This window comes from Dendrobium catenatum, unplaced genomic scaffold, assembly GCF_001605985.2.
Source record: "Dendrobium catenatum unplaced genomic scaffold, ASM160598v2 fragScaff_scaffold_315, whole genome shotgun sequence".
Classification (NCBI taxonomy): Eukaryota; Viridiplantae; Streptophyta; class Magnoliopsida; order Asparagales; family Orchidaceae; genus Dendrobium; species Dendrobium catenatum.
The window spans coordinates 1,410,681-1,429,348 of NW_021318777.1; the positions used below are offsets into that span (position 1 = coordinate 1,410,681).

Below are 18,668 nucleotides of genomic sequence, written 5' to 3' on the forward strand. Positions count from 1 at the left end.
TGATGGATTGATTTTCATTTCATAAATATTTGAAATTAAAATTTATAGACTTTTGGATTTTGTGTGGACTTTTGGGTGGCATTTGAAAAATGTTTGTGAACCCCTCCGGTTGAGATCTTCGTTCAACACGGCCATCATCGGGGTGTTTTGGGGTTATTTCCTTTTTGTTGATTGAACCCTGTCAACTCAGACAAGCTATTGACTGAGGATCGGATTTCTCGTAGGCTTTATGCCTTTCTTCATTAATTTTCTTTGTTGAAAGCCTTGAAGGCCGAATATGAATGCACAAAATAAATATTCCGGTCAACTCCGTAACCGCATATTTATTCGATATCTCGAACCCCGTCTACTCCTATTTCTCTATTTAGGAGGATCGGGTTTCGTAGGCTTCATGCCTTTTGTTTAGTGAATTCTTTTGATTGTAGGCCTTGAAGACCTAATACGAATATATTGAAACAAATACACTGGTCGCCACAGCCGTATATTCATTTAAAAGTTCGAACCCTGTCGACTTCTATTGATCCGTATAGAAGGATCTGGTTCGAACTATAATTCACTTATCGACCCGTGCAGCATCCCTATGCGTCACTTGTGTACCAATAACACGCTCGTCGGGGCCCATGCGGGTGATTTTTATATTGTATAAAGAGATCTGTAAGTATTATTATTATTATTTTTATTAATGCAATTAGTTTGCTTTGTCAAAAAAAAAAAAGAGATTTGAGGAGCTGTGCATACACTTTTGGGTATGTAAATAAATTTTAAAAAATTTAGTAAAGCTCTGTATTTCTCTTGAGATTTGCATTTTATCTGAGGTATTTTATATATGCTTTCATGTCATAAAGTACTCTGTTTTTAATTATAAAATTAAGATGCTGAGATTTTCTAAATAGGTTACTTTCTACTTTGATTATGATAGGGATAGTTCAGAACGGGTGTTAGTAAGAAGTAGGTCTGTTCAGATTCTCGTTCCATGTTACACTCTAGATTGACTGTAGGAGGGTTAAAATGGTTTGTGACAATGTGACAATCAATATGAATAGTGAACATTATCGTTTCATATGAGTAGTATAAATCAGTGATCAATGATCATATGAAGGATGGTGGGGGCAAGAAATATAGGGAGCCTATACCCCTCGCCCACACGGGAGATTTGTGTGACCTTGAACCGACGACAACCCACTAAATCACAAAACAAAGATGATGACTAAGATGAGGAAGAACAAACTCTTATATTTCAAATTAAACTAAAAAGAAGAAATTAAGAGACTACAAACGACGATATAACAAACTCGAATCGAAAATCAAAGACACCCTAAAGTTGCTTTACTTAGAGACGAAAGATACAGATGGAGTGGCACTTGCGGAGAGATGAAAGAGATTAGAAGCCGAGACGAAAGGTTGGAAAGAGCTTGCAAGATTTCCGGAGGGGATGAGAAAGAAGACGGACAAAGCTCGCAAGCTTTTCCAATGAAACCCGCAGGTTTACATTTTCAAAAATCACAAACATTCACTTTTTTAAAACATTACAAGCCCCTCATATTTATAGGTATGAAAGGGGAATACAAAAGGACACTAACAATGAATTCACATAGAAATTCTAAACATCACAAACATTAAAACCCAAATGCTTTTCATGGAAAAACAGCCCAAGCCCAAGAACTGAAGGAGCAGCCGCGGGAGACAAGGAGGCCGCACGGAACCAAGGCGCCACAGCCACGGGAAACATCCCAGGCTCGGAAAAACTAGCAGCCGGCCGGAAATCCAAGGGCCAAAGGCTCAAAAAACAATAGCCCATGGTGGAAGCCAAGGAGCCACACATGAGAAACAACACTTCTTGGAATTCCAAAGGCCGATTTGGAATTCTAAGGGCCAAACATAGTTAAAGACATAAAAACAATAAAAAGTACATTTAATAAAAGATAACTATGAATTAAAACTTAGCTAATAATGAGCTAACCCTTATTTCAATAAGTGAACTAAAGACCAGCTCATAAATGAGCTAAAATTTCAGCTCAATTTTGATTGAGTTTGTAAACTCGAGGGAGGCCAAAATTGATTTATTTTTGGACATGAGTTGATCCCCCCTTTATCTACATCAAAGGATCGATAGATTCTATCATTTTTATAAATTTATGCCTATTATCTCAATTTATATGCCACATTATGTGTATCTGTTTATCCATCATATTAGGCCTGTGAACATCTATTATATGCATGTCGTCATACAATATTAAATATCAATGCATAGATATCATGAATTTCTATTATATGCAATGCAAAATATATATCATGTATTTCATATGTATTAAAATGCTCTTATATCAAATATCATAAGTTATATCATGTGCTTGTATCAGTTATGTCCTATATAACGTGCAACTTGTATTATTTCATATCACTTATGCAATTTATTATGTCATATACAAGCAAGAAGAGCATCTGACTACTTGTGATTTTTTTTCTTTATTTAGTTATGTAGACTAACCTTACAAGAATTAGTCTCAGTCATATGGGTCATATTTCCAGAAATCAGTCTTATATCACATTATCATAAGTCAGATGACTTTCATGTAAGAATTTCTAGCTTCCTACGCGTCGGCGTAGCATATCATATTAGTTAGTCGCCTTGTACCTCTCTTTTCATATCACCAAATATTACACTACAAACCTTATTTAAAGGAAAGCTAGTTGGCTTACCCTCTTGTATAAGGCAACATGTCTTCAGTCAATCTAAACGAATTAATTATTTTCAACCAACCTTTCTTATTTTTACACAGATCTCACATCATGTAGATTGTAATAACAAACATCATATACCATATACACCCAATACAACTATTATTACACTCTTCAATATATCTATAGTATGCCTAAAATGCATGTTGAACTAAATAAACAATAAATATATGCATATCATGTATCTTTTGTCCAATTGTTATATACTGACTCCTGATTATTTTACACATAATATTTCCCTACTTATTTTAATTAAAATAAAATATAAACAAAACGACATGATGAAATTTCAATATTGACCAATCAAAATGCTCAGGATAACGATATCTACCACATATCAAAAGTTACATGATGGAAAATCACTAAAATAAGAGATTGCATTTTAATCAATTTTTGGAAAGATAAATTTTGAAATCAAAATAATTGAAAACCTAAATAGGATTCATGTTATCTATCACGATCAGAACACTTTTCTCAATTGGGGTGACGGATGAAAATGACCCGAAGTAAACTTTTCTATCCTCACTCTCTTTTCTTCTCTCACCATGCACTCTTCTCTTCTACCCAAGCAAAGAAGAAATGGGAGAGGGGATGGCTTGGTGAGAGATTTAAGAAAATGGTTTTAGATATTGTTTTTTTTTTTAAAATAAACTTACAGACCCAGCGCCGTTGCATTCATTTATTTCTCCAAAATTTTGAGAGCCAGTGCCGCAATGCTGCCTATTTCGGCACCACAGTGCTCCCACATACTATTTTTTGGAATTTCAGGGAAATGAAATTTGGGGTTAGTACAGCGGAAGCCATCAACAAGCTTTGCAAAGAAAAGATGATGATAATGATGATTTAATTAATCATAGATCAAAGGGTTTGAACTGCTTTTTGTATTGCTCTATTTATGCCTAACCTAACTGCAAGTCCAACAATCTGTGTTTTTGGATTTAGTCTGTTGTTTTTATTTTTATATCTGGACTTATATCAAAAAATTTTTTTTTTAACTGAGCGCTATGGATTTGTGCATGGATATATCATTAACAACCACATTCAAAATGCAGTATAATTTCTAGATGGACAGAGAAAGGTGAAAAGCTGCTCAGTTCTTTACAGTGAATATGCTTTATAATGTCATTTGCTCCTTAAGTTTATTTATTAGTATTATGGCTATTCCAGCTCAAGAGTTATGTCATTGTGTATCTCACTTCTGTATGACCTGGCTGTAACAGCTATATTTTTTTTTTCAATTGTGTATTTTTCCCTGCAGTTAATTCAAGATGAGTTGTTTCTGGAAGAAATTGAGAAGCACAGAGTATCAAATAGTAACTTAATGCCTCTCCCCCTCGAGAAGTATCTGGAAACACTCAAGTCATTAAATTCTTCTTTAAGTGATAACAGGGCTGATCAAAACATAGCTATCAGATCTTGCAGGACAGACCTGTACCACTACGCCAGGTTATCTGGTGTTCATATTCTTGAATGTGTTATGGATTCTGTTCTTTCTGCTGTGGAGAGAGAACAGCTTCAAGTGGCTAGTGATGTATGTGGTGTGTTTCTGATGTAATCCATGGAATTCTTTTTACTTGTTGAATAACTTTAATATTATGGTATGTGGTATAAGTTGCTAAATGGCCTTTCATTCTTCACCCTGACTGTATGTTAGCTGTTGCAGGTTCTTTCATTGTTTCCTCTTCTTCAGCCTCTCGTAGCTGTATTAGGTTGGGACATGTTGCCCACTAGGACTGCTGCTAGAAGAAAACTAATGCAGCTTTTATGGACTAGTAAATCACAATCTCTAAGGATGGAAGAGTATCCTTTATATGGGAAAAAAAGTGAAGAGGTATTTTCATAATTTTCATGCCCCTTTAGTTCCCGTCCTTTTCATATATTTCTTAAGCCTCAAAAATTTTTTATTGACATAACTAACCAACTTTGGTAACTCATTATGACAGATTTCTTGTGTGGAGTATCAGTGCGATCTCTTATGCTTTTACCTGGATCTCGCGTCATTTGTTTCCCACGTTAATTCTGGACGGTCTTGGAACTCTAAGTCCTCAGTACTATTCTCTCAAAAGGAGCAGGTTTCAGATGCAAAAGGAAATGGGGATCTGGACAATTTTGTGGAAAACTTCATACTTGAACGGCTCTCTGTAGAAACACCAATGAAGGTATGTTCCTTTGAAGGTACTACCATAATTCTCTTGCATGCACGTGACATTTAGAAAAAAAAATTAAACCATCATGCATAACTAAATTGGAAAAAAATTATGGATTTTGAAAATATAAATATTCAATGATTATGTTTCTAAAAGTTGCCTTCATGAAGCTGCAGCTACCACAGAATAATATTTTTATTGTGTTGTAAAAATTGGTTCCATTCCTTATGTTGATGAATATTCTTGTTAACAACCATATTTTGTGTTTTAGCTTCAATTGCATCGTTTGATTATATATATATATATGCTGTCATTTACTAACTTAAAAATTGTACTAGGTTGAATTGTGGCCTGAATATGTTGATGAAGAAAATTAACAGGTAAAAGTGTTGTGAAAACATAAGAGGAAAAAGTTAAAAAGATTAAGAAAACACCACGTATATGACTTGAAGCGATCCATATACACAACTTTAATCAAAGCAGGAAGAATAAAACTATAATTAAGCTCTTGAAATGGTTAATTCATTAATTAAGTTGAAAATCTATGCTAGTTCTATTTATTAAGGAAAATAACTTCCAAGATAAGGATGAGATCATCCTTATTTTTCATCTAATAAAAAGGGAAATAAATTAAAATTTGGGTCTATATAGTGGTCAAAAAAATCTTCAAAATTGATATAATTTATCTCCTTTGTAGCCTAGTTTGACTTATTGTGATTGAAATTGGAGTTTTGTGGGCTGATATGATTGAAAAACCACCAACACAACGGTGCTGCATCAATATTGTAAATTCTAGAACTTACATGGGGATTCCTATAGAAAATCTAGGAGATTAAGAGTAAATATAAACACAAATACTCCTGTCAAATACAACTCAATCTTTGCTATCTATTTCTAGAATTGTATTCTTAAGATAAGAATAAAAGAGCATCCATCTCTTGGCCATAATTCATTATAGTTTTAAAGAGACAGAAGTTATCCTCTTACTAACCTTATTTATTTTACATAATCAATGATTGGTAGGGAGTAATTATTATACATTGTTCTCTTTCTAGGCACTTACATTTCTTAAAGAAGTCTAGGCTTGTGCAACGCGTGCATCACATCCTACTCATATTATACTTGGTGCATATTTATATATCTTGCCGAGCCCAAGTAATTGGCATAAGGCTAATGATGATGATGGCATAATTTTATATATGTTTCAAGAATATGTATAGGTGTATATGCTATGAATGAAACCCATGACAAAGTAACTCTTGGTTTTGTGCTAGTTTTGAATTTGCTTAATCATTATTTGAGGTGAACAATTGTTGATGTTAATGATGATGAACTGCTCGATTTTTTGCAAAGTTAAAAACGAAAAGGGAATCCTATTGCATTACAACAACAACAACATCAAGCCTTTATCCCACTACGTGGGGTCGGCAAATTTAGAGAGGGTGTTGGAAGAAAAGAATGTAACAAACATAACTAAAAACATTGGGATGTGGTGAGGTACATAATCGGCTTTATTAATGCTTCTAAAATATATATTTTTTAGAAGAATAAGCTCAAGTCATGAGCAAATAAATAATTTACATATTAAAGTAGTTATTTTAGTATTTTTTGCATGAAAGAAGTTTATTAAAATTTTGATTTAGAAGCTTTTTGCAAGCTTTAAGTTCAGAATGATGAAAAAAATTTATGCATTAGTAAAAGTACTTTTGAAATGAACATTAAAAAGGATTGCTATTCTTTTCGTTTTCCCATTGTATCCTATTGATTATTCTTCTTTAACTTGGGAGTTGCATTGATATAATACTTTGTGGGTTAAATAGAAATAATCATCTTATATGTAGCACAATACTGATGGTGTAAAATGATTTTTACGGGATTCTGAAACATCGTTTGATGTGTATGTACAACATTCTTCTCGAGATATTATCATTTGCTTAATAACACCAAGTTTGTTCCAAATCAATGGTTATCAAATAACCTTAAGTAATTCTTTCATGCATCATTATTCTTAAGATTCTTATTTGAAAGAAGGATAGCATTGGACTGGATTGTAGGGCCTTCCAGCTGAGTAGAGAAATTTAAATGCCAACATGTACATTGTATTTCCACATGATTTCGAGAGAAGCATCCTTAATTAGAAGAAATAATCAGTAATTCTGTTCTGCTCAAATTCATATAGCTTTCTGAATTTGTATAGCCTGAATTCTCAATTGTGAGGAGACACACTCACAGTTGCATGGATTTATGTCCATGACTCTGTAAGGCTAACGGTTTGAATTTGGACATAAAATATCATTCTATCATACACTTGTCTCCATGCTGTTGTTACTCTATGGTAGAACAAAGGAAAAGGTAAGCACTGATGGCTGTAGAAAAGCTCTAAGGACTAGGGAGCACTTGAATGTCTTTTGGAGGTTTGTGCTAGGATATCACCAGTTCATTATTTTGGTATTACTCGCATCTTGAAACATATCTAACGACTTTTAATCAAACTATTGTATGCACTAACAGGAACATCAAATTGATAAATCATTGTTTGCATTTGCTAGTCAGCCATCATTTCACTTGATACTTATGTAGGCAAAGAAAAGGAAGTGAACTGTTGTGATAGGAACTTTTGATTTATTGGTAGATATCATCATATGAGTTGGATTTACCATGATCTCGATAAAAATATTATTAAATTTTTATTTTTTATAAATCTAATCTCTTTATAGATAATCAAATCAATGTTCATTGATAAGATATCTGGCATTTGGCATGTTATATTTTCCATATCGCACTAACTTTATATTTTTAATTCAAAAGTATTTATTTAAATTTTCATCTTTAAGCAACTTTTAACCATTTTATTTAATACTTGGGAATTGTTATTTATTTGTAATCAAGGTCATATTGTTCGTTTTATTGACAACAAAATTTATTAAATGACATGTTTTATATTTCAATACAATATGTGTTAATTGCATTAAGGAAAATGAAATTGTTTGAATTTGACTTTTCATCGATATATAATGTGTCAACAAGATTTTTTTAATAATAGAATTAAAAATTATTTGTTAATGGTATTAATTATATTACTTTTTTTAAAAGTCAATTAAAATTAATGATTATTTTAACGTAGGAAAATATTAAGTTAGGAAAGCCATTTGTTTAGTGAGTGGCCTACATTTATTTGATTTTTCCTTAAAATAGTGTATTTATTCATATATTATAAATAAAGGGTTTTTTAGTGAATAAAATACAAGAAATAGCTTTCTTCTTTGAGATGGTATAAGTGCAGGGTATATCTAATCTTGTTATGCCTATCTTTCTTCCCATGCTTGCCCCTCTTTCTTTTTGCTACTCTCCCCTCTATCAAACACCCCCCGTTTGCTCCTCTCCTTTTTTCCCGTGACAATTCTCCTGCACCACGCACCATCACTCACTTGCACTAGTATTTGTCCTCGCTTACACCATTGTTTTTCCTCGCTTGCTTAGCAGCACTTGGTGCAGACAGCACTTGGTGCAGCCCATGCTAGTCTCTCGATCCTATTGCCATTGTTGGTATGACTCGCCTCTAGGGTACGAATGTTTCTTACATCAACGAGATTCTTTAAATCATACTATTAAAATTTATACAATATTTGTTTACTTTTATTAATATCATTAAAAATCAATTTTAATTAGCTGTTATAGTTAACTTGGGAAAATACGAAGTTAGTAAAGTCATCTATTTAGCGAGGGGGCATACATTTATTTGATTGTTCCTTAAAATGCTGCGTTCATTCCTTTCTCATAAATAAAGAGTTTCTTTAGTGAATAAGACATAAGAATGAGCTTTCTCTTTTGATATGGTATTAGAGTAGCTAGTGTATTTCTAACCTTAGTTGTTGTGCTCGCCTCTCTTCCTATGCTTACCCCTCTTTCTTTGTGCTCCACTCTCCCTTCTTATGTTGATCACCTTGCACATGCTATATTTTTTGATCCATATCAAGAAGGGGAAGGCACCTTTCGAGTAGGTGTAGACTCTTAGAGAAGAAAAAAAAAAAGAAGAGAGGCTAGAGTGGGAGAAATCAACAATTATTCATTCCATCAATCATTCATTACAATAAGTAATGTATTTATAATACTTGGGTAAAACAAGTTTAAAATATAGAACCGGTCTACCTAACTAAACTTAAAAGAAAACTAGATTAATACTTTATTACATATGTGGACCCATTTGTCATTTATGCTTGTGGAATATATTTGGGCCTTCTTCTTTGGTAGGCTTCCTAGTTGTTGGTTGTCTTGCATGTTTGTAGCCCATGCTTCACATTGAATTTTGGATTTAATCCCATATACTGATGTCTAACACTCCCATTGCCATGGAAAACAACTTTGTCTTCAAGGTTGAGAGACGAAAAATACGAAGAGTAGGGGTAAATTCCATGGTTTAAAATTGCGCAATATGAGGCTCGCCTTGAGGCCCGCCTTTGCGCAATTCCAGTAAAAAACGCCTCGATGCTTACGCCTTGAGTTTTTTTATGAGGATTGTGCCTCAACTTGGTTTAGGCCCGCCTTGAGGCCCGCCTCGCCTCACTGGCATGAGGCTTACGCCTCACGGTATATATATTAAAACTTACATAAATCTTGAAGTAAATGCTCGACATTGGACTCTATAGGAGAGGAGGAAGGGGAGAGAGCAGTTCATCATAATGATGATTCGAATGAAGAACCCCTTAGTGATGTCAGTGCTGATGACTTATGAGTTCTTATGTGATATGTCATTGTTTTTTTTTTTTTTTGGAAATTTGAAATGTTAATGAAAAGAATACTTGGATTTTGGAAAGATAGAATTTTGAGTTGAACTATATTTCATGTTGTCTTTTTAGTGGGATATTTTGATTTCACTTCATATCTTATGCTTTTTTGTGTTTTATATTATTCACTCATTAGTATATAAAAAATTTATCATTTTATGTTTATCAATACCCGAATACGCAATTTTAAACATTGGTAAATTCAAAGTGATTGTCATGAATTGTTTGATGAATATTTTTTTAGAATGTGTCCTAACTTGTAGAGTGGTAGAACGAAAATGAAGTTTGAAAAAAAAAAAAAACTCTGTAATTTGTTACGCTAAAGGAGGGCAGGAGCAAGCTGGCCGGCCTAGACTTACCGAACCCAGCAAAATCGTTGAGCAGGAACAAGAGCAGTAGTAGGGAGGGGATTTTGGCCCCCTTTGTGGGGCCCAATAAAGTTAATATTCACTATGTAAGAAAGGGAAAGAATTAGGAAGATTTTTATGCTGTTAATTAATTAAGAAGGTTTCATAAATTATGTTTAGGCTAATTAGGAAGGGCCTAATTATTTAGGAATGTTTCTTAAGTTATATTTATGTTAATTTGGAAGGTTTTATTTATGTTATTATGTTATAAGACTATTTAAGGGGTAGTTTTTAGGGTTTAGTTTATGCCTATGATGCACATACATGTACACGGTGACATGGATAGGACACATCATGGACACAATACACGTCTATTATTGAAATATATGACACGGACACGGGTTTAACACGGTATTATAATTTTTATATTTTAAAAATCGTGTATATAAATTGAATAAATATTATTAATAATAATTTAGAAATAATAAGTCATTTAGCTATAATTTCTACTTATAATGATTAATTTTAGGATGTCGACTGTCGGACGTCGATGTTGTGTATTAGGTATGGAGAGAGAAGATGGCAATATTGTCAAGTGTTAGACATCGGTTGTTCTTATGGAGACCCCGAAGGAGAAGACTGTAGGATGGAGACCTTGGGAAAACTTCAAGAAGCTCACTGAAATGGATTTATAGGAGAAGAGGGAAAATGGGCTTTGTTTTAGATGTGATGAGAGGTATACACCGGGACTCAGGTGTAAGGATCGAATTGTTCAGGTTCTCACTGCCTGTGATAATTAGGAAATTGAGGAGAGATGGGAGTGAGGCAGTGGTGGTAGAGGAAGAAGAGCTGCTTTTAGACACGGTGGAGGTCTCCCTGAACTTAGTGGTGGGATTCACTCCAAATCACATCATGAAAGTGAGAGGAGAGATAGTAGACATGAAGGTAGTGGGGCTAATAGATAGTGGGGCTACGCACAATTTTATCTCTAACTAGTTCGTGGACTAATTGGGCATGAAGTGGGTGAACAGAAGGTGTTACCAGGTGATAATGGGCACGAGGAAGGTAGAGACATGCATAGGAGTGTGTAGGGGGGTGGTTTTGACCATACAGGGGGTCTAAATGAGGGAAATGGAGTTAGGGTGCACTGATGTCATCCTGAGGATGAAATGACTACAAACCTTGGGGCATACCAAGCTAAAATATGGAGCACTGAGAGTGAAAATGATGGTGGACAGGTGGAGGGAAGGAGGGTGGTGATCAGGGGAAAAGCAAGGTTATCGGAAGCCATGGTTTATCTCAAAACCATGGTGAGGGCCATATAGGAGGTGGTGTAAAGACCATTTTGCTCCCAGGTTCGTCCGGACGAAGTTGGATCGTTCGGGACGATCGGTACAGGTTGTGCAGGAAAACGTTTCTGGCTTCATGGTTCATCTGGACGAAATTTGGATCGTTTGGACAAAAATTTTTCAGAGGGCAAGTCGTTAGGGACGCAATTTAATTTCGTGTGGACGAAATTTGTCCAGAGCCCAAATCATCCCGGGACGAAGTTGCGATCGTCCGGGACGATCAATCTAGATATTTATAGGGATGAGATTTTTTGGAAAGAAAAAGGACGTCCAGGAGAGAGAAACCAAGGAAAAGAAAGAAAAGAGGATTTTTGGGCGACTCCGGTCCGTTTTCGTTCATTGCTGTAGTTAGAGAAGTTGACCGACTCGAGGTAAGGCACATTCCGCCTTTCTCAATTTTCAGAAACGAGAATTTTGACGACTTTTCTGTTCCGGATTTTGTTTCCGTTAGCGAATTTCATGTGTTATTTTCTATTGCTTCAGGTTTTACCGCGTAACTTTTGGTATGTTTTTCAGATGATAATTGTGCACGTTTTGAGTATTTTCTAGAAGATTTTTACCGGATATTTTGGATTCTGCGGTGTTTTAATTGAACTGCAAATTATCAGGATGTTGAAAAATATTTTGTCAGTATAATGAAAGTCTTATAATGCTGTTGTGGATGTTCTGTGGTAATTTGGTAAATTTTAGAATCTGTGAATTTTGTGTAAATTCCGTATACTGCCGTTATGCCGCTGGTTTTTCGTACGAATTCTACTTTTGTCCTGAATTGTACATTGCACGAATTGATTAATTATATGCTATCAGAAGGGAGTTATAAGGGGCCGGAATCCTATGTGATTTCGTTGTCTGGGTCCGGGAAGGGAGATATAAAGGGAAGTTCTGAAATATGAAATTCTGTATATCTATTCTGTTCTGGTGCTATAAGCACAAAAGGGAGTCATAAGGGGAAGTTCTGGTGCTATAAGCACAAAGGAGATATAAGGGGAAGTTCTGACATCTGGAAGAAAGTTCTGTTTTGAAATTATCTATTCTGTAAAGCTGTAATGTGATTAATTCTGCTATGACTTCTGTACATTGTTGGTTATTTTGTACGATCCTATCTGATCTGTGATTTGAAGCTTTATGATCTCTGATTTGAAATGGATTTTGATATGACTTTAGTTTTCCGTATCCGATGTTTGATTTCTGATTGAGCTGTTATCTGTTCTGTCTGTTGTACGATTTCTGTACGATTGTTCGAATTCTGTACGGATACTTTTTTGATATGTTTTCCAATGTGAGTTTCTGATAATTTTGATTGGTGATTAATGTCTTGCTGAGCTGTTAGCTCATCCTTGCTTTCTACGTGATTTTCAGGTTCTAGGAAAGGGAAGGAGGTCTTGGACTAGATGTTCTGAGTCTGATTTGTGATTAGGTACTTGATACTTTTGATTTTTGTGTAGTCATGGCTTTTCTGTTATGTTCTCTTTGTCTGAAGCTATGGACTGTATTGTATATGTTTATTTTGAGGAAAGAAAAGATAGATGAACCATTCTGCATTCAGATGTTTATAGTAGCTCTGTGTTTTTCTGTCTGTTTAATACTTTGAAGAAAGTCTGAAACGAATTCCAAAGCTAGGTCCTGGATTTTAGAAAGTTCCGTCGCGGCCCGATGTGAGCGGGATCCGTCCCGGTCGGGCTGGGTTGTGACAAACTTTAGTAGTATCAGAGCAATGGTTTTGGAATTTGGATTGTAAGACAGAGCTATAGGAAGTGATCTGTGAGTCTGTCTGGGGTAGTTTTGGTTTGTATGGATTTTTATTGTGTTGCTTTTGTGCTTAGTTTTCTGTGTGATCATGGATCTGCCAGACCCTGATATGACAGATGGGCAGAGTGCTAGTCAGGCAGCTCCGGTGAGTAGTATGGCCCCAGTGGTTGGTTCTGATGCACTTTCTCAGTTTGCTACATTGGTTGCTCAGATGATGAGCGAGACTCAGAGTAGAGCCTCAACTGTCCGATCTGAAGATATAGATAGACATCTGCAGATGTTTCTAAGATTGAAACCTCCGAGGTTTGAGGGCACTGTTGAGCCCAGAGCAGCTGAAGAATGGTTGAGGAGGTTAGAGAAGACTTTTGACGGTATGCAGTGTCCGTCGGACAGGAAGGTACCGTTGGCAGTTTTTTTGTTGGATGGGGAAGCAGAGCGCTGGTGGATAGGCCAGCAGGAGGAGAAATTCCATGGGAAGCTAAATTCTTTGATTACTTGGGAAGAATTTTCTGAGGTATTCCGATTGTGGTTTGTACCCCCTTCTGCATAACAGCAGATGCAGGAGAATTTTCTGAGGTTGGTTCAAGGAAGCAAGATAGTGATTCAGTATGAGGCAGAGTTTACTGCTTTAGCCCGATATGCTCCACAGTTGGTGAGTACTTCTGTTGAGAAGTGCTATAGATTTCTGAGGGGACTATGAGATAGTCTGAGGCAGCCCCTAGTGTCATTTCACATTTTTGATTTCTCTGAGCTTGTGGAGAGAGCTCGTTTGATAGAGAATGATCTGATGGCTACTCAGCAGCGGTGGCCTGCGAGTAGGAAGAGGTTCGGGGGTGATACTTCTAATAGTGGTTCCTCTGGCAAGAGGAGATTTGTTTCCGGAGACTCCAGGAGAAGTGGACAGTCAGGATTTTCTAGTACTGCCGCTACCAGTACGACCAGTTTTGGATCTGTCAGTGGGGCACCTGTGTGCCAAAATTGTGAACGACGACATTTTTGCTAGTGCTACAGGATGACTGGTCAGTGCTTCAAATGTGGTCAGCCAGGACATCGGATTGCAGAGTGTCCACAGGCTGAATTTGATAGACGATCTGAGTTTCGATCTGATAGTAGACCTGTTGGTTCCGCAGGAAGGCCGAGGACTGTTCCTCCACGTACTGTGATTGAAGGATCCTCTGGTAGAGGTGGTGGGTTGAGTTCTGTAGTACGGAGATCACCTACTAGTAGTCAGCGAGAGTTTAGTGGTTTAGTAGCTCCAGCTCCAGTTCAGCCACGAGTATACAGTTTGAGTCAGCAGGAGGCTCGAGATGCTCCAGATGTAGTGACAGGTACGATTTATATTTCTGATCAGCCATGTCGTGTTTTGTTTGACTCTGGAGCCAATCACTCGTTTCTTTTCGAGCGTTGTTTTGATGCTTTGCATATGGATTCTGTTTTGTTACCGGTTTCTCTTTCTGTTATTTTGCCGGCTGGAAGCAATTTGATCACCTGGAAGTTTTGTTTTTGTGAGATTGATATTTCTAGCAAGAAGTGGAAATCGAGTTTGATTTTGTTGCCGATTTCTTCTTATGACGTGATCTTGGGTATGAACTGGCTGAGTCTGTATGAGGCTCAGATTATTTGTTTGAAGAAGCATTGACTGTTTGAAGAAGCAAGTGAGTTTGCTCATGGATGGCGAAAGATGTGTATTTCAAGGGTTAAGAGGAGTTTTATCCTGTCTGATTTCTGTGTTGGAAGTCAGAAAATTGTGGAAGAAGGGTTGCCCAGTATTTTTGGCTTATGTACGGGATATGAATATAGATGTGGGTTCTGCTTCTGATATACCGGTTGTACAGGAATTTTCTGATGTATTTCCTGAGGAGTTGGTTGGTTTACCTCCGGATAGAGATGTTGAGTTCTCTATTGATGTTTTTTCGGGTACAACTCCGATCTCGAAAGCTCCGTACAGGATGACACCGAAAGAACTTTATGAGTTGAAAGTTCAGCTCCAGGAGTTGGTGGATAGAGGATTTGTTCGCCCTAGTGTTTATCCTTGGGGAGCACCTGTACTGTTTGTGAAGAAGAAGGACGGAACACTCTGTATGTGTGTTGGTTACAGAGATTTGAATAAGGTCTCGATCAAGAACAAGTATCCATTACCACGGATTGATGACTTATTTGACCAGCTTTCTGGCTCTTCTGTATTTTCGAAGATTGATTTGAGATCTGGATATTATCAGGTGAAGGTGAAAGAAGCTGATGTGTTGAAGACAGCTTTTAATACTCGGTACGGGCACTACGAGTTTTTGGTTATGCCTTTTGGGGTAACCAACGCACCAGCTGTTTTCATGGATATGATGAATAGAGTGTTCAAGGAGGATCTGGATCAGTTTGTGATCGTTTTTATCGACGATATTCTGGTGTATTATACTTCTGAGGAAGATCATGCCTGACATTTGAGCATTGTGTTGGAGACTTTGAGGCAGCATCAGTTGTATGCTAAGTTTTCCAAGTGTGAATTCTGGCTGAAGAGCATTTCTTTTCTGTGATGAAACGGGTGCTACATTTATGGATGAAACTGTTATGAAAATCAACTTGATTAAAGAAAGATTGAAAGCTGCACAAGATCGACAACAGAAGTATTACAATCAGAAGCACATGTTTGTTGAAATTTCAGGTTGGTGACTTTGTGTATATCAAAGTCAGTCCGATGAAATGTGTGAGCAGATTTGGAAGAGTGAGTAAGCTCAGTCCAAGATATGTTGGACCTTTTGAAATCCTTGAAAGGATTGGTAAGTCTGCTTACAGACTGTTAGTATCTGATCAGATGTCTGATGTGCATAATATTTTTCATGTATCTACTTTGAGAACGTGGATATCTGATTCTGAAAAGAAATTGTTTGCTGATGAAGTGGAGATTCAGGAGAATCTAAGGTATGAAAAAGAATCTGAGTTGATTTTGGCTTATGATGTTCGTAAGTTAAGAAGTAAACAAATTCCTATGGTTAAAGTTCAGTGGAAGCACCGAACAGCACGAGAAGCGACTTGGGAGAAGGAGTCGGACATGAGGTAAGCATATCCGTATCTTTTCTGACTGAGTTTTGGTTTGGCAATGTCGAGGACGACATTTTTCTGAAGTTGGGGAGATTGTAAAGACCATTTTGCTCCCAGGTTCGTTCGGGATGATCGATACAGGTTGTGCAGGAAAACGTTTATGGCTGCATGGTTCATCTGGACGAAATTTGGATCGTCTGGACGAAAATTTTTCAGAGGGCAAGTCGTCAGGGACGCTATTTAATTTCTTCTGGACGAATTTCGTCCAGAGCCCAAATCGTCCCGGGACGAAGTTGCGATCGTCCGGGACGATCAGTCTGGATATTTATAGGGATGAGATTTTTTGGAAAGAAAAAGGACGCCCAGGAGAGAAAAACGAAGGAAAAGAAGGAAAAGAGGATTTTTGGGCGACTCCGGTCCGTTTTCGTTCGTTGCTATAGTTAGAGAAGTTGACCGACTCGAGGTAAGGCACATTCCGTCTTTTTCAATTTTTAGAAACGAGAATTTTGACGACTTTTTTGTTCCGGATTTTGTTTCCGTTAGCGAATTTCGTGTGTTATTTTCTACTTCTTCAGGTTTTACTGCGTAACTTTTGGTATGTTTTTCAGATGATAATTGTGCACGTTTTGAGTATTTTCTGGAAGATTTTTACCGGATATTTTAGATTCTGCGGTGTTTTAATTGAACTGCAAATTATCAGGATATTGAAAAATATTTTGTTAGTACAATGAAAGTCTTATAATGCTGTTGTGGATGTTCTGTGGTAATTTTGTAAATTGCAGAATCTGTGAATTTTGTGTAAATTTCGTATACTGCCGTTATGCCGCTGGTTTTTTGTACGAATTCTGCTTTTGTCCTGAATTGTACATTGAACGAATTGATTAATTGTATGCTATCAGAAGGGAGTTATAAGGGGCCGGAATCCTATGTGATTTCATTGTCTGGGTCTGGGAAGGGAGATATAAGGGAAAGTTCTGAAATCTGAAATTCTGTATATCTATTATGTTCTGGTGCTATAAGCACAAAAGAGAGTCATAAGGGGAAGTTCTGGTGCTATAAGCACAAGGGAGATATTAGAGGAAGTTCTGACATCTGGAAGAAAGTTCTGTTTTGAAATTATCTATTCTGTAAAACTATAATGTGATTAATTCTGTTATGACTCCTGTACGTTGTTGGTTATTCTGTACGATCCTATCTGATCTGTGATTTGAAGCTTTATGATCTCTGATTTGAAATGGATTTTGATATGACTTTAGTTTTCCGTATCCAATGTTTGATTTCTGATTGAGCTGTTATCTGTTCTGTCTGTTGTACGATTTCTGTACGATTGTTCAAATTCTGTACGGATACTTTTCTGATATGTTTTTCGATGTGAGTTTCTGATGATTTTGATTGGTGATTTATGTCTTGCTGAGCTGTTAGCTCATCCTTGCTTTCTGCGTGGTTTTCAGGTTCTGGGAAAGGGAAGGAGGTCTTGGACTAGACGTTCTGAGTCTGATTTGTAATTAGGTACTTGATACTTTTGATTTTTGTGCAGTCATGAATTTTCTATTATGTTCTTTTTGTCTGAAGCCATTTACTGTATTGTATATGTTTATTTTGAGGAAAATAAAGATAGATGAACCATTCTGCATTCGGATGTTTATAGTAGCTCTGTTTTTTTCTGTCTGTTTAATACTTGGAAGAAAGTCTGAAACAAATTTCAAAGCTAGGTCCTGGATTTTAGAAAGTTCCGTCGCGGCCCGATGTGAGCGGGATCCGTCCCGGTCGGGTTGGGTCATGACAGGTGGAGAGAGAATTTCTGGTATAGTTTCATGGCTTGGAGGGGATCTGGTTGGAGGAGGGGGGAGATATCCCTCTTTCAGTGCAACCGTTTATACAATCGTTCAGTGAGGTCTTTCAGTCACCTCAATGATTGCCACCATTGAGGGAGTACGAGCATGCCATCACCTTGAGAGAGGGGGTGTCACAGTGTAACCACTTATACAACAGTTTAGTGAGGTCTTTCACCTCAATGATTGCCACCATTGAGGGAGTATGAACATGCCATCACCTTGAGGGAGGGGTGTCACCGATTAGTGTTAGACCTTACCAATACCCTCAGATCCAGAAGGATGAGATCGAGTAGCTAATCTGGGAGATGTTTGAGGTAGGAATCATTAGACCGAGTATGAGTTCTTTTTCTAGCTCTGTTATATTAGTTAAGGAGATTCTGTGTGGATTACCAATCCCTCAAACGGGTCAAATTTACGAACCCGAACCCGACCCGTTTATCAAACGGGTCGGGTTCAACCTGGATTTTCCGGGTCGGGTTTTCGGGTCGGGTCAAAAGTTGACACCCCTACCAATCCCTGAATAAGGAGACTGTGCTAGATAAGTTTCCTATTATGGTGATAGATGAGTTGTCGGATGAGCTATGTGAAACGACGATATTCACGAAGATGGATTTGAAGTCTTTGTATCATCAGATCAGGATGAGAGGGGAGGATGTCCCAAAGACTGCATTCAGGACACTTGAGG

At 36.9% G+C, this 18,668-nt stretch overlaps 1 protein-coding gene across 5 annotated transcripts in view; it reads left to right on the plus strand.

Moving 5' to 3' along the window:
• LOC110102932 overlaps positions 1-18,668 on the plus strand; it is a 206,637-nt gene that overhangs the window by 22,599 nt on the left and 165,370 nt on the right. For 4 of the 5 annotated variants that reach the window (XM_028693545.1, XM_028693546.1, XM_028693544.1 and 1 more), the window contains exons 3-5: positions 3,998-4,270; positions 4,403-4,570; positions 4,683-4,898. In XM_028693545.1, the coding sequence (XP_028549378.1) occupies positions 3,998-4,270; positions 4,403-4,570; positions 4,683-4,898 (657 nt within the window). Of the gene's footprint in view, positions 1-3,997; positions 4,278-4,402; positions 4,571-4,682; positions 4,899-18,668 lie in introns of those variants that run through there. The other variant, XM_028693547.1, reaches the window with a different exon arrangement.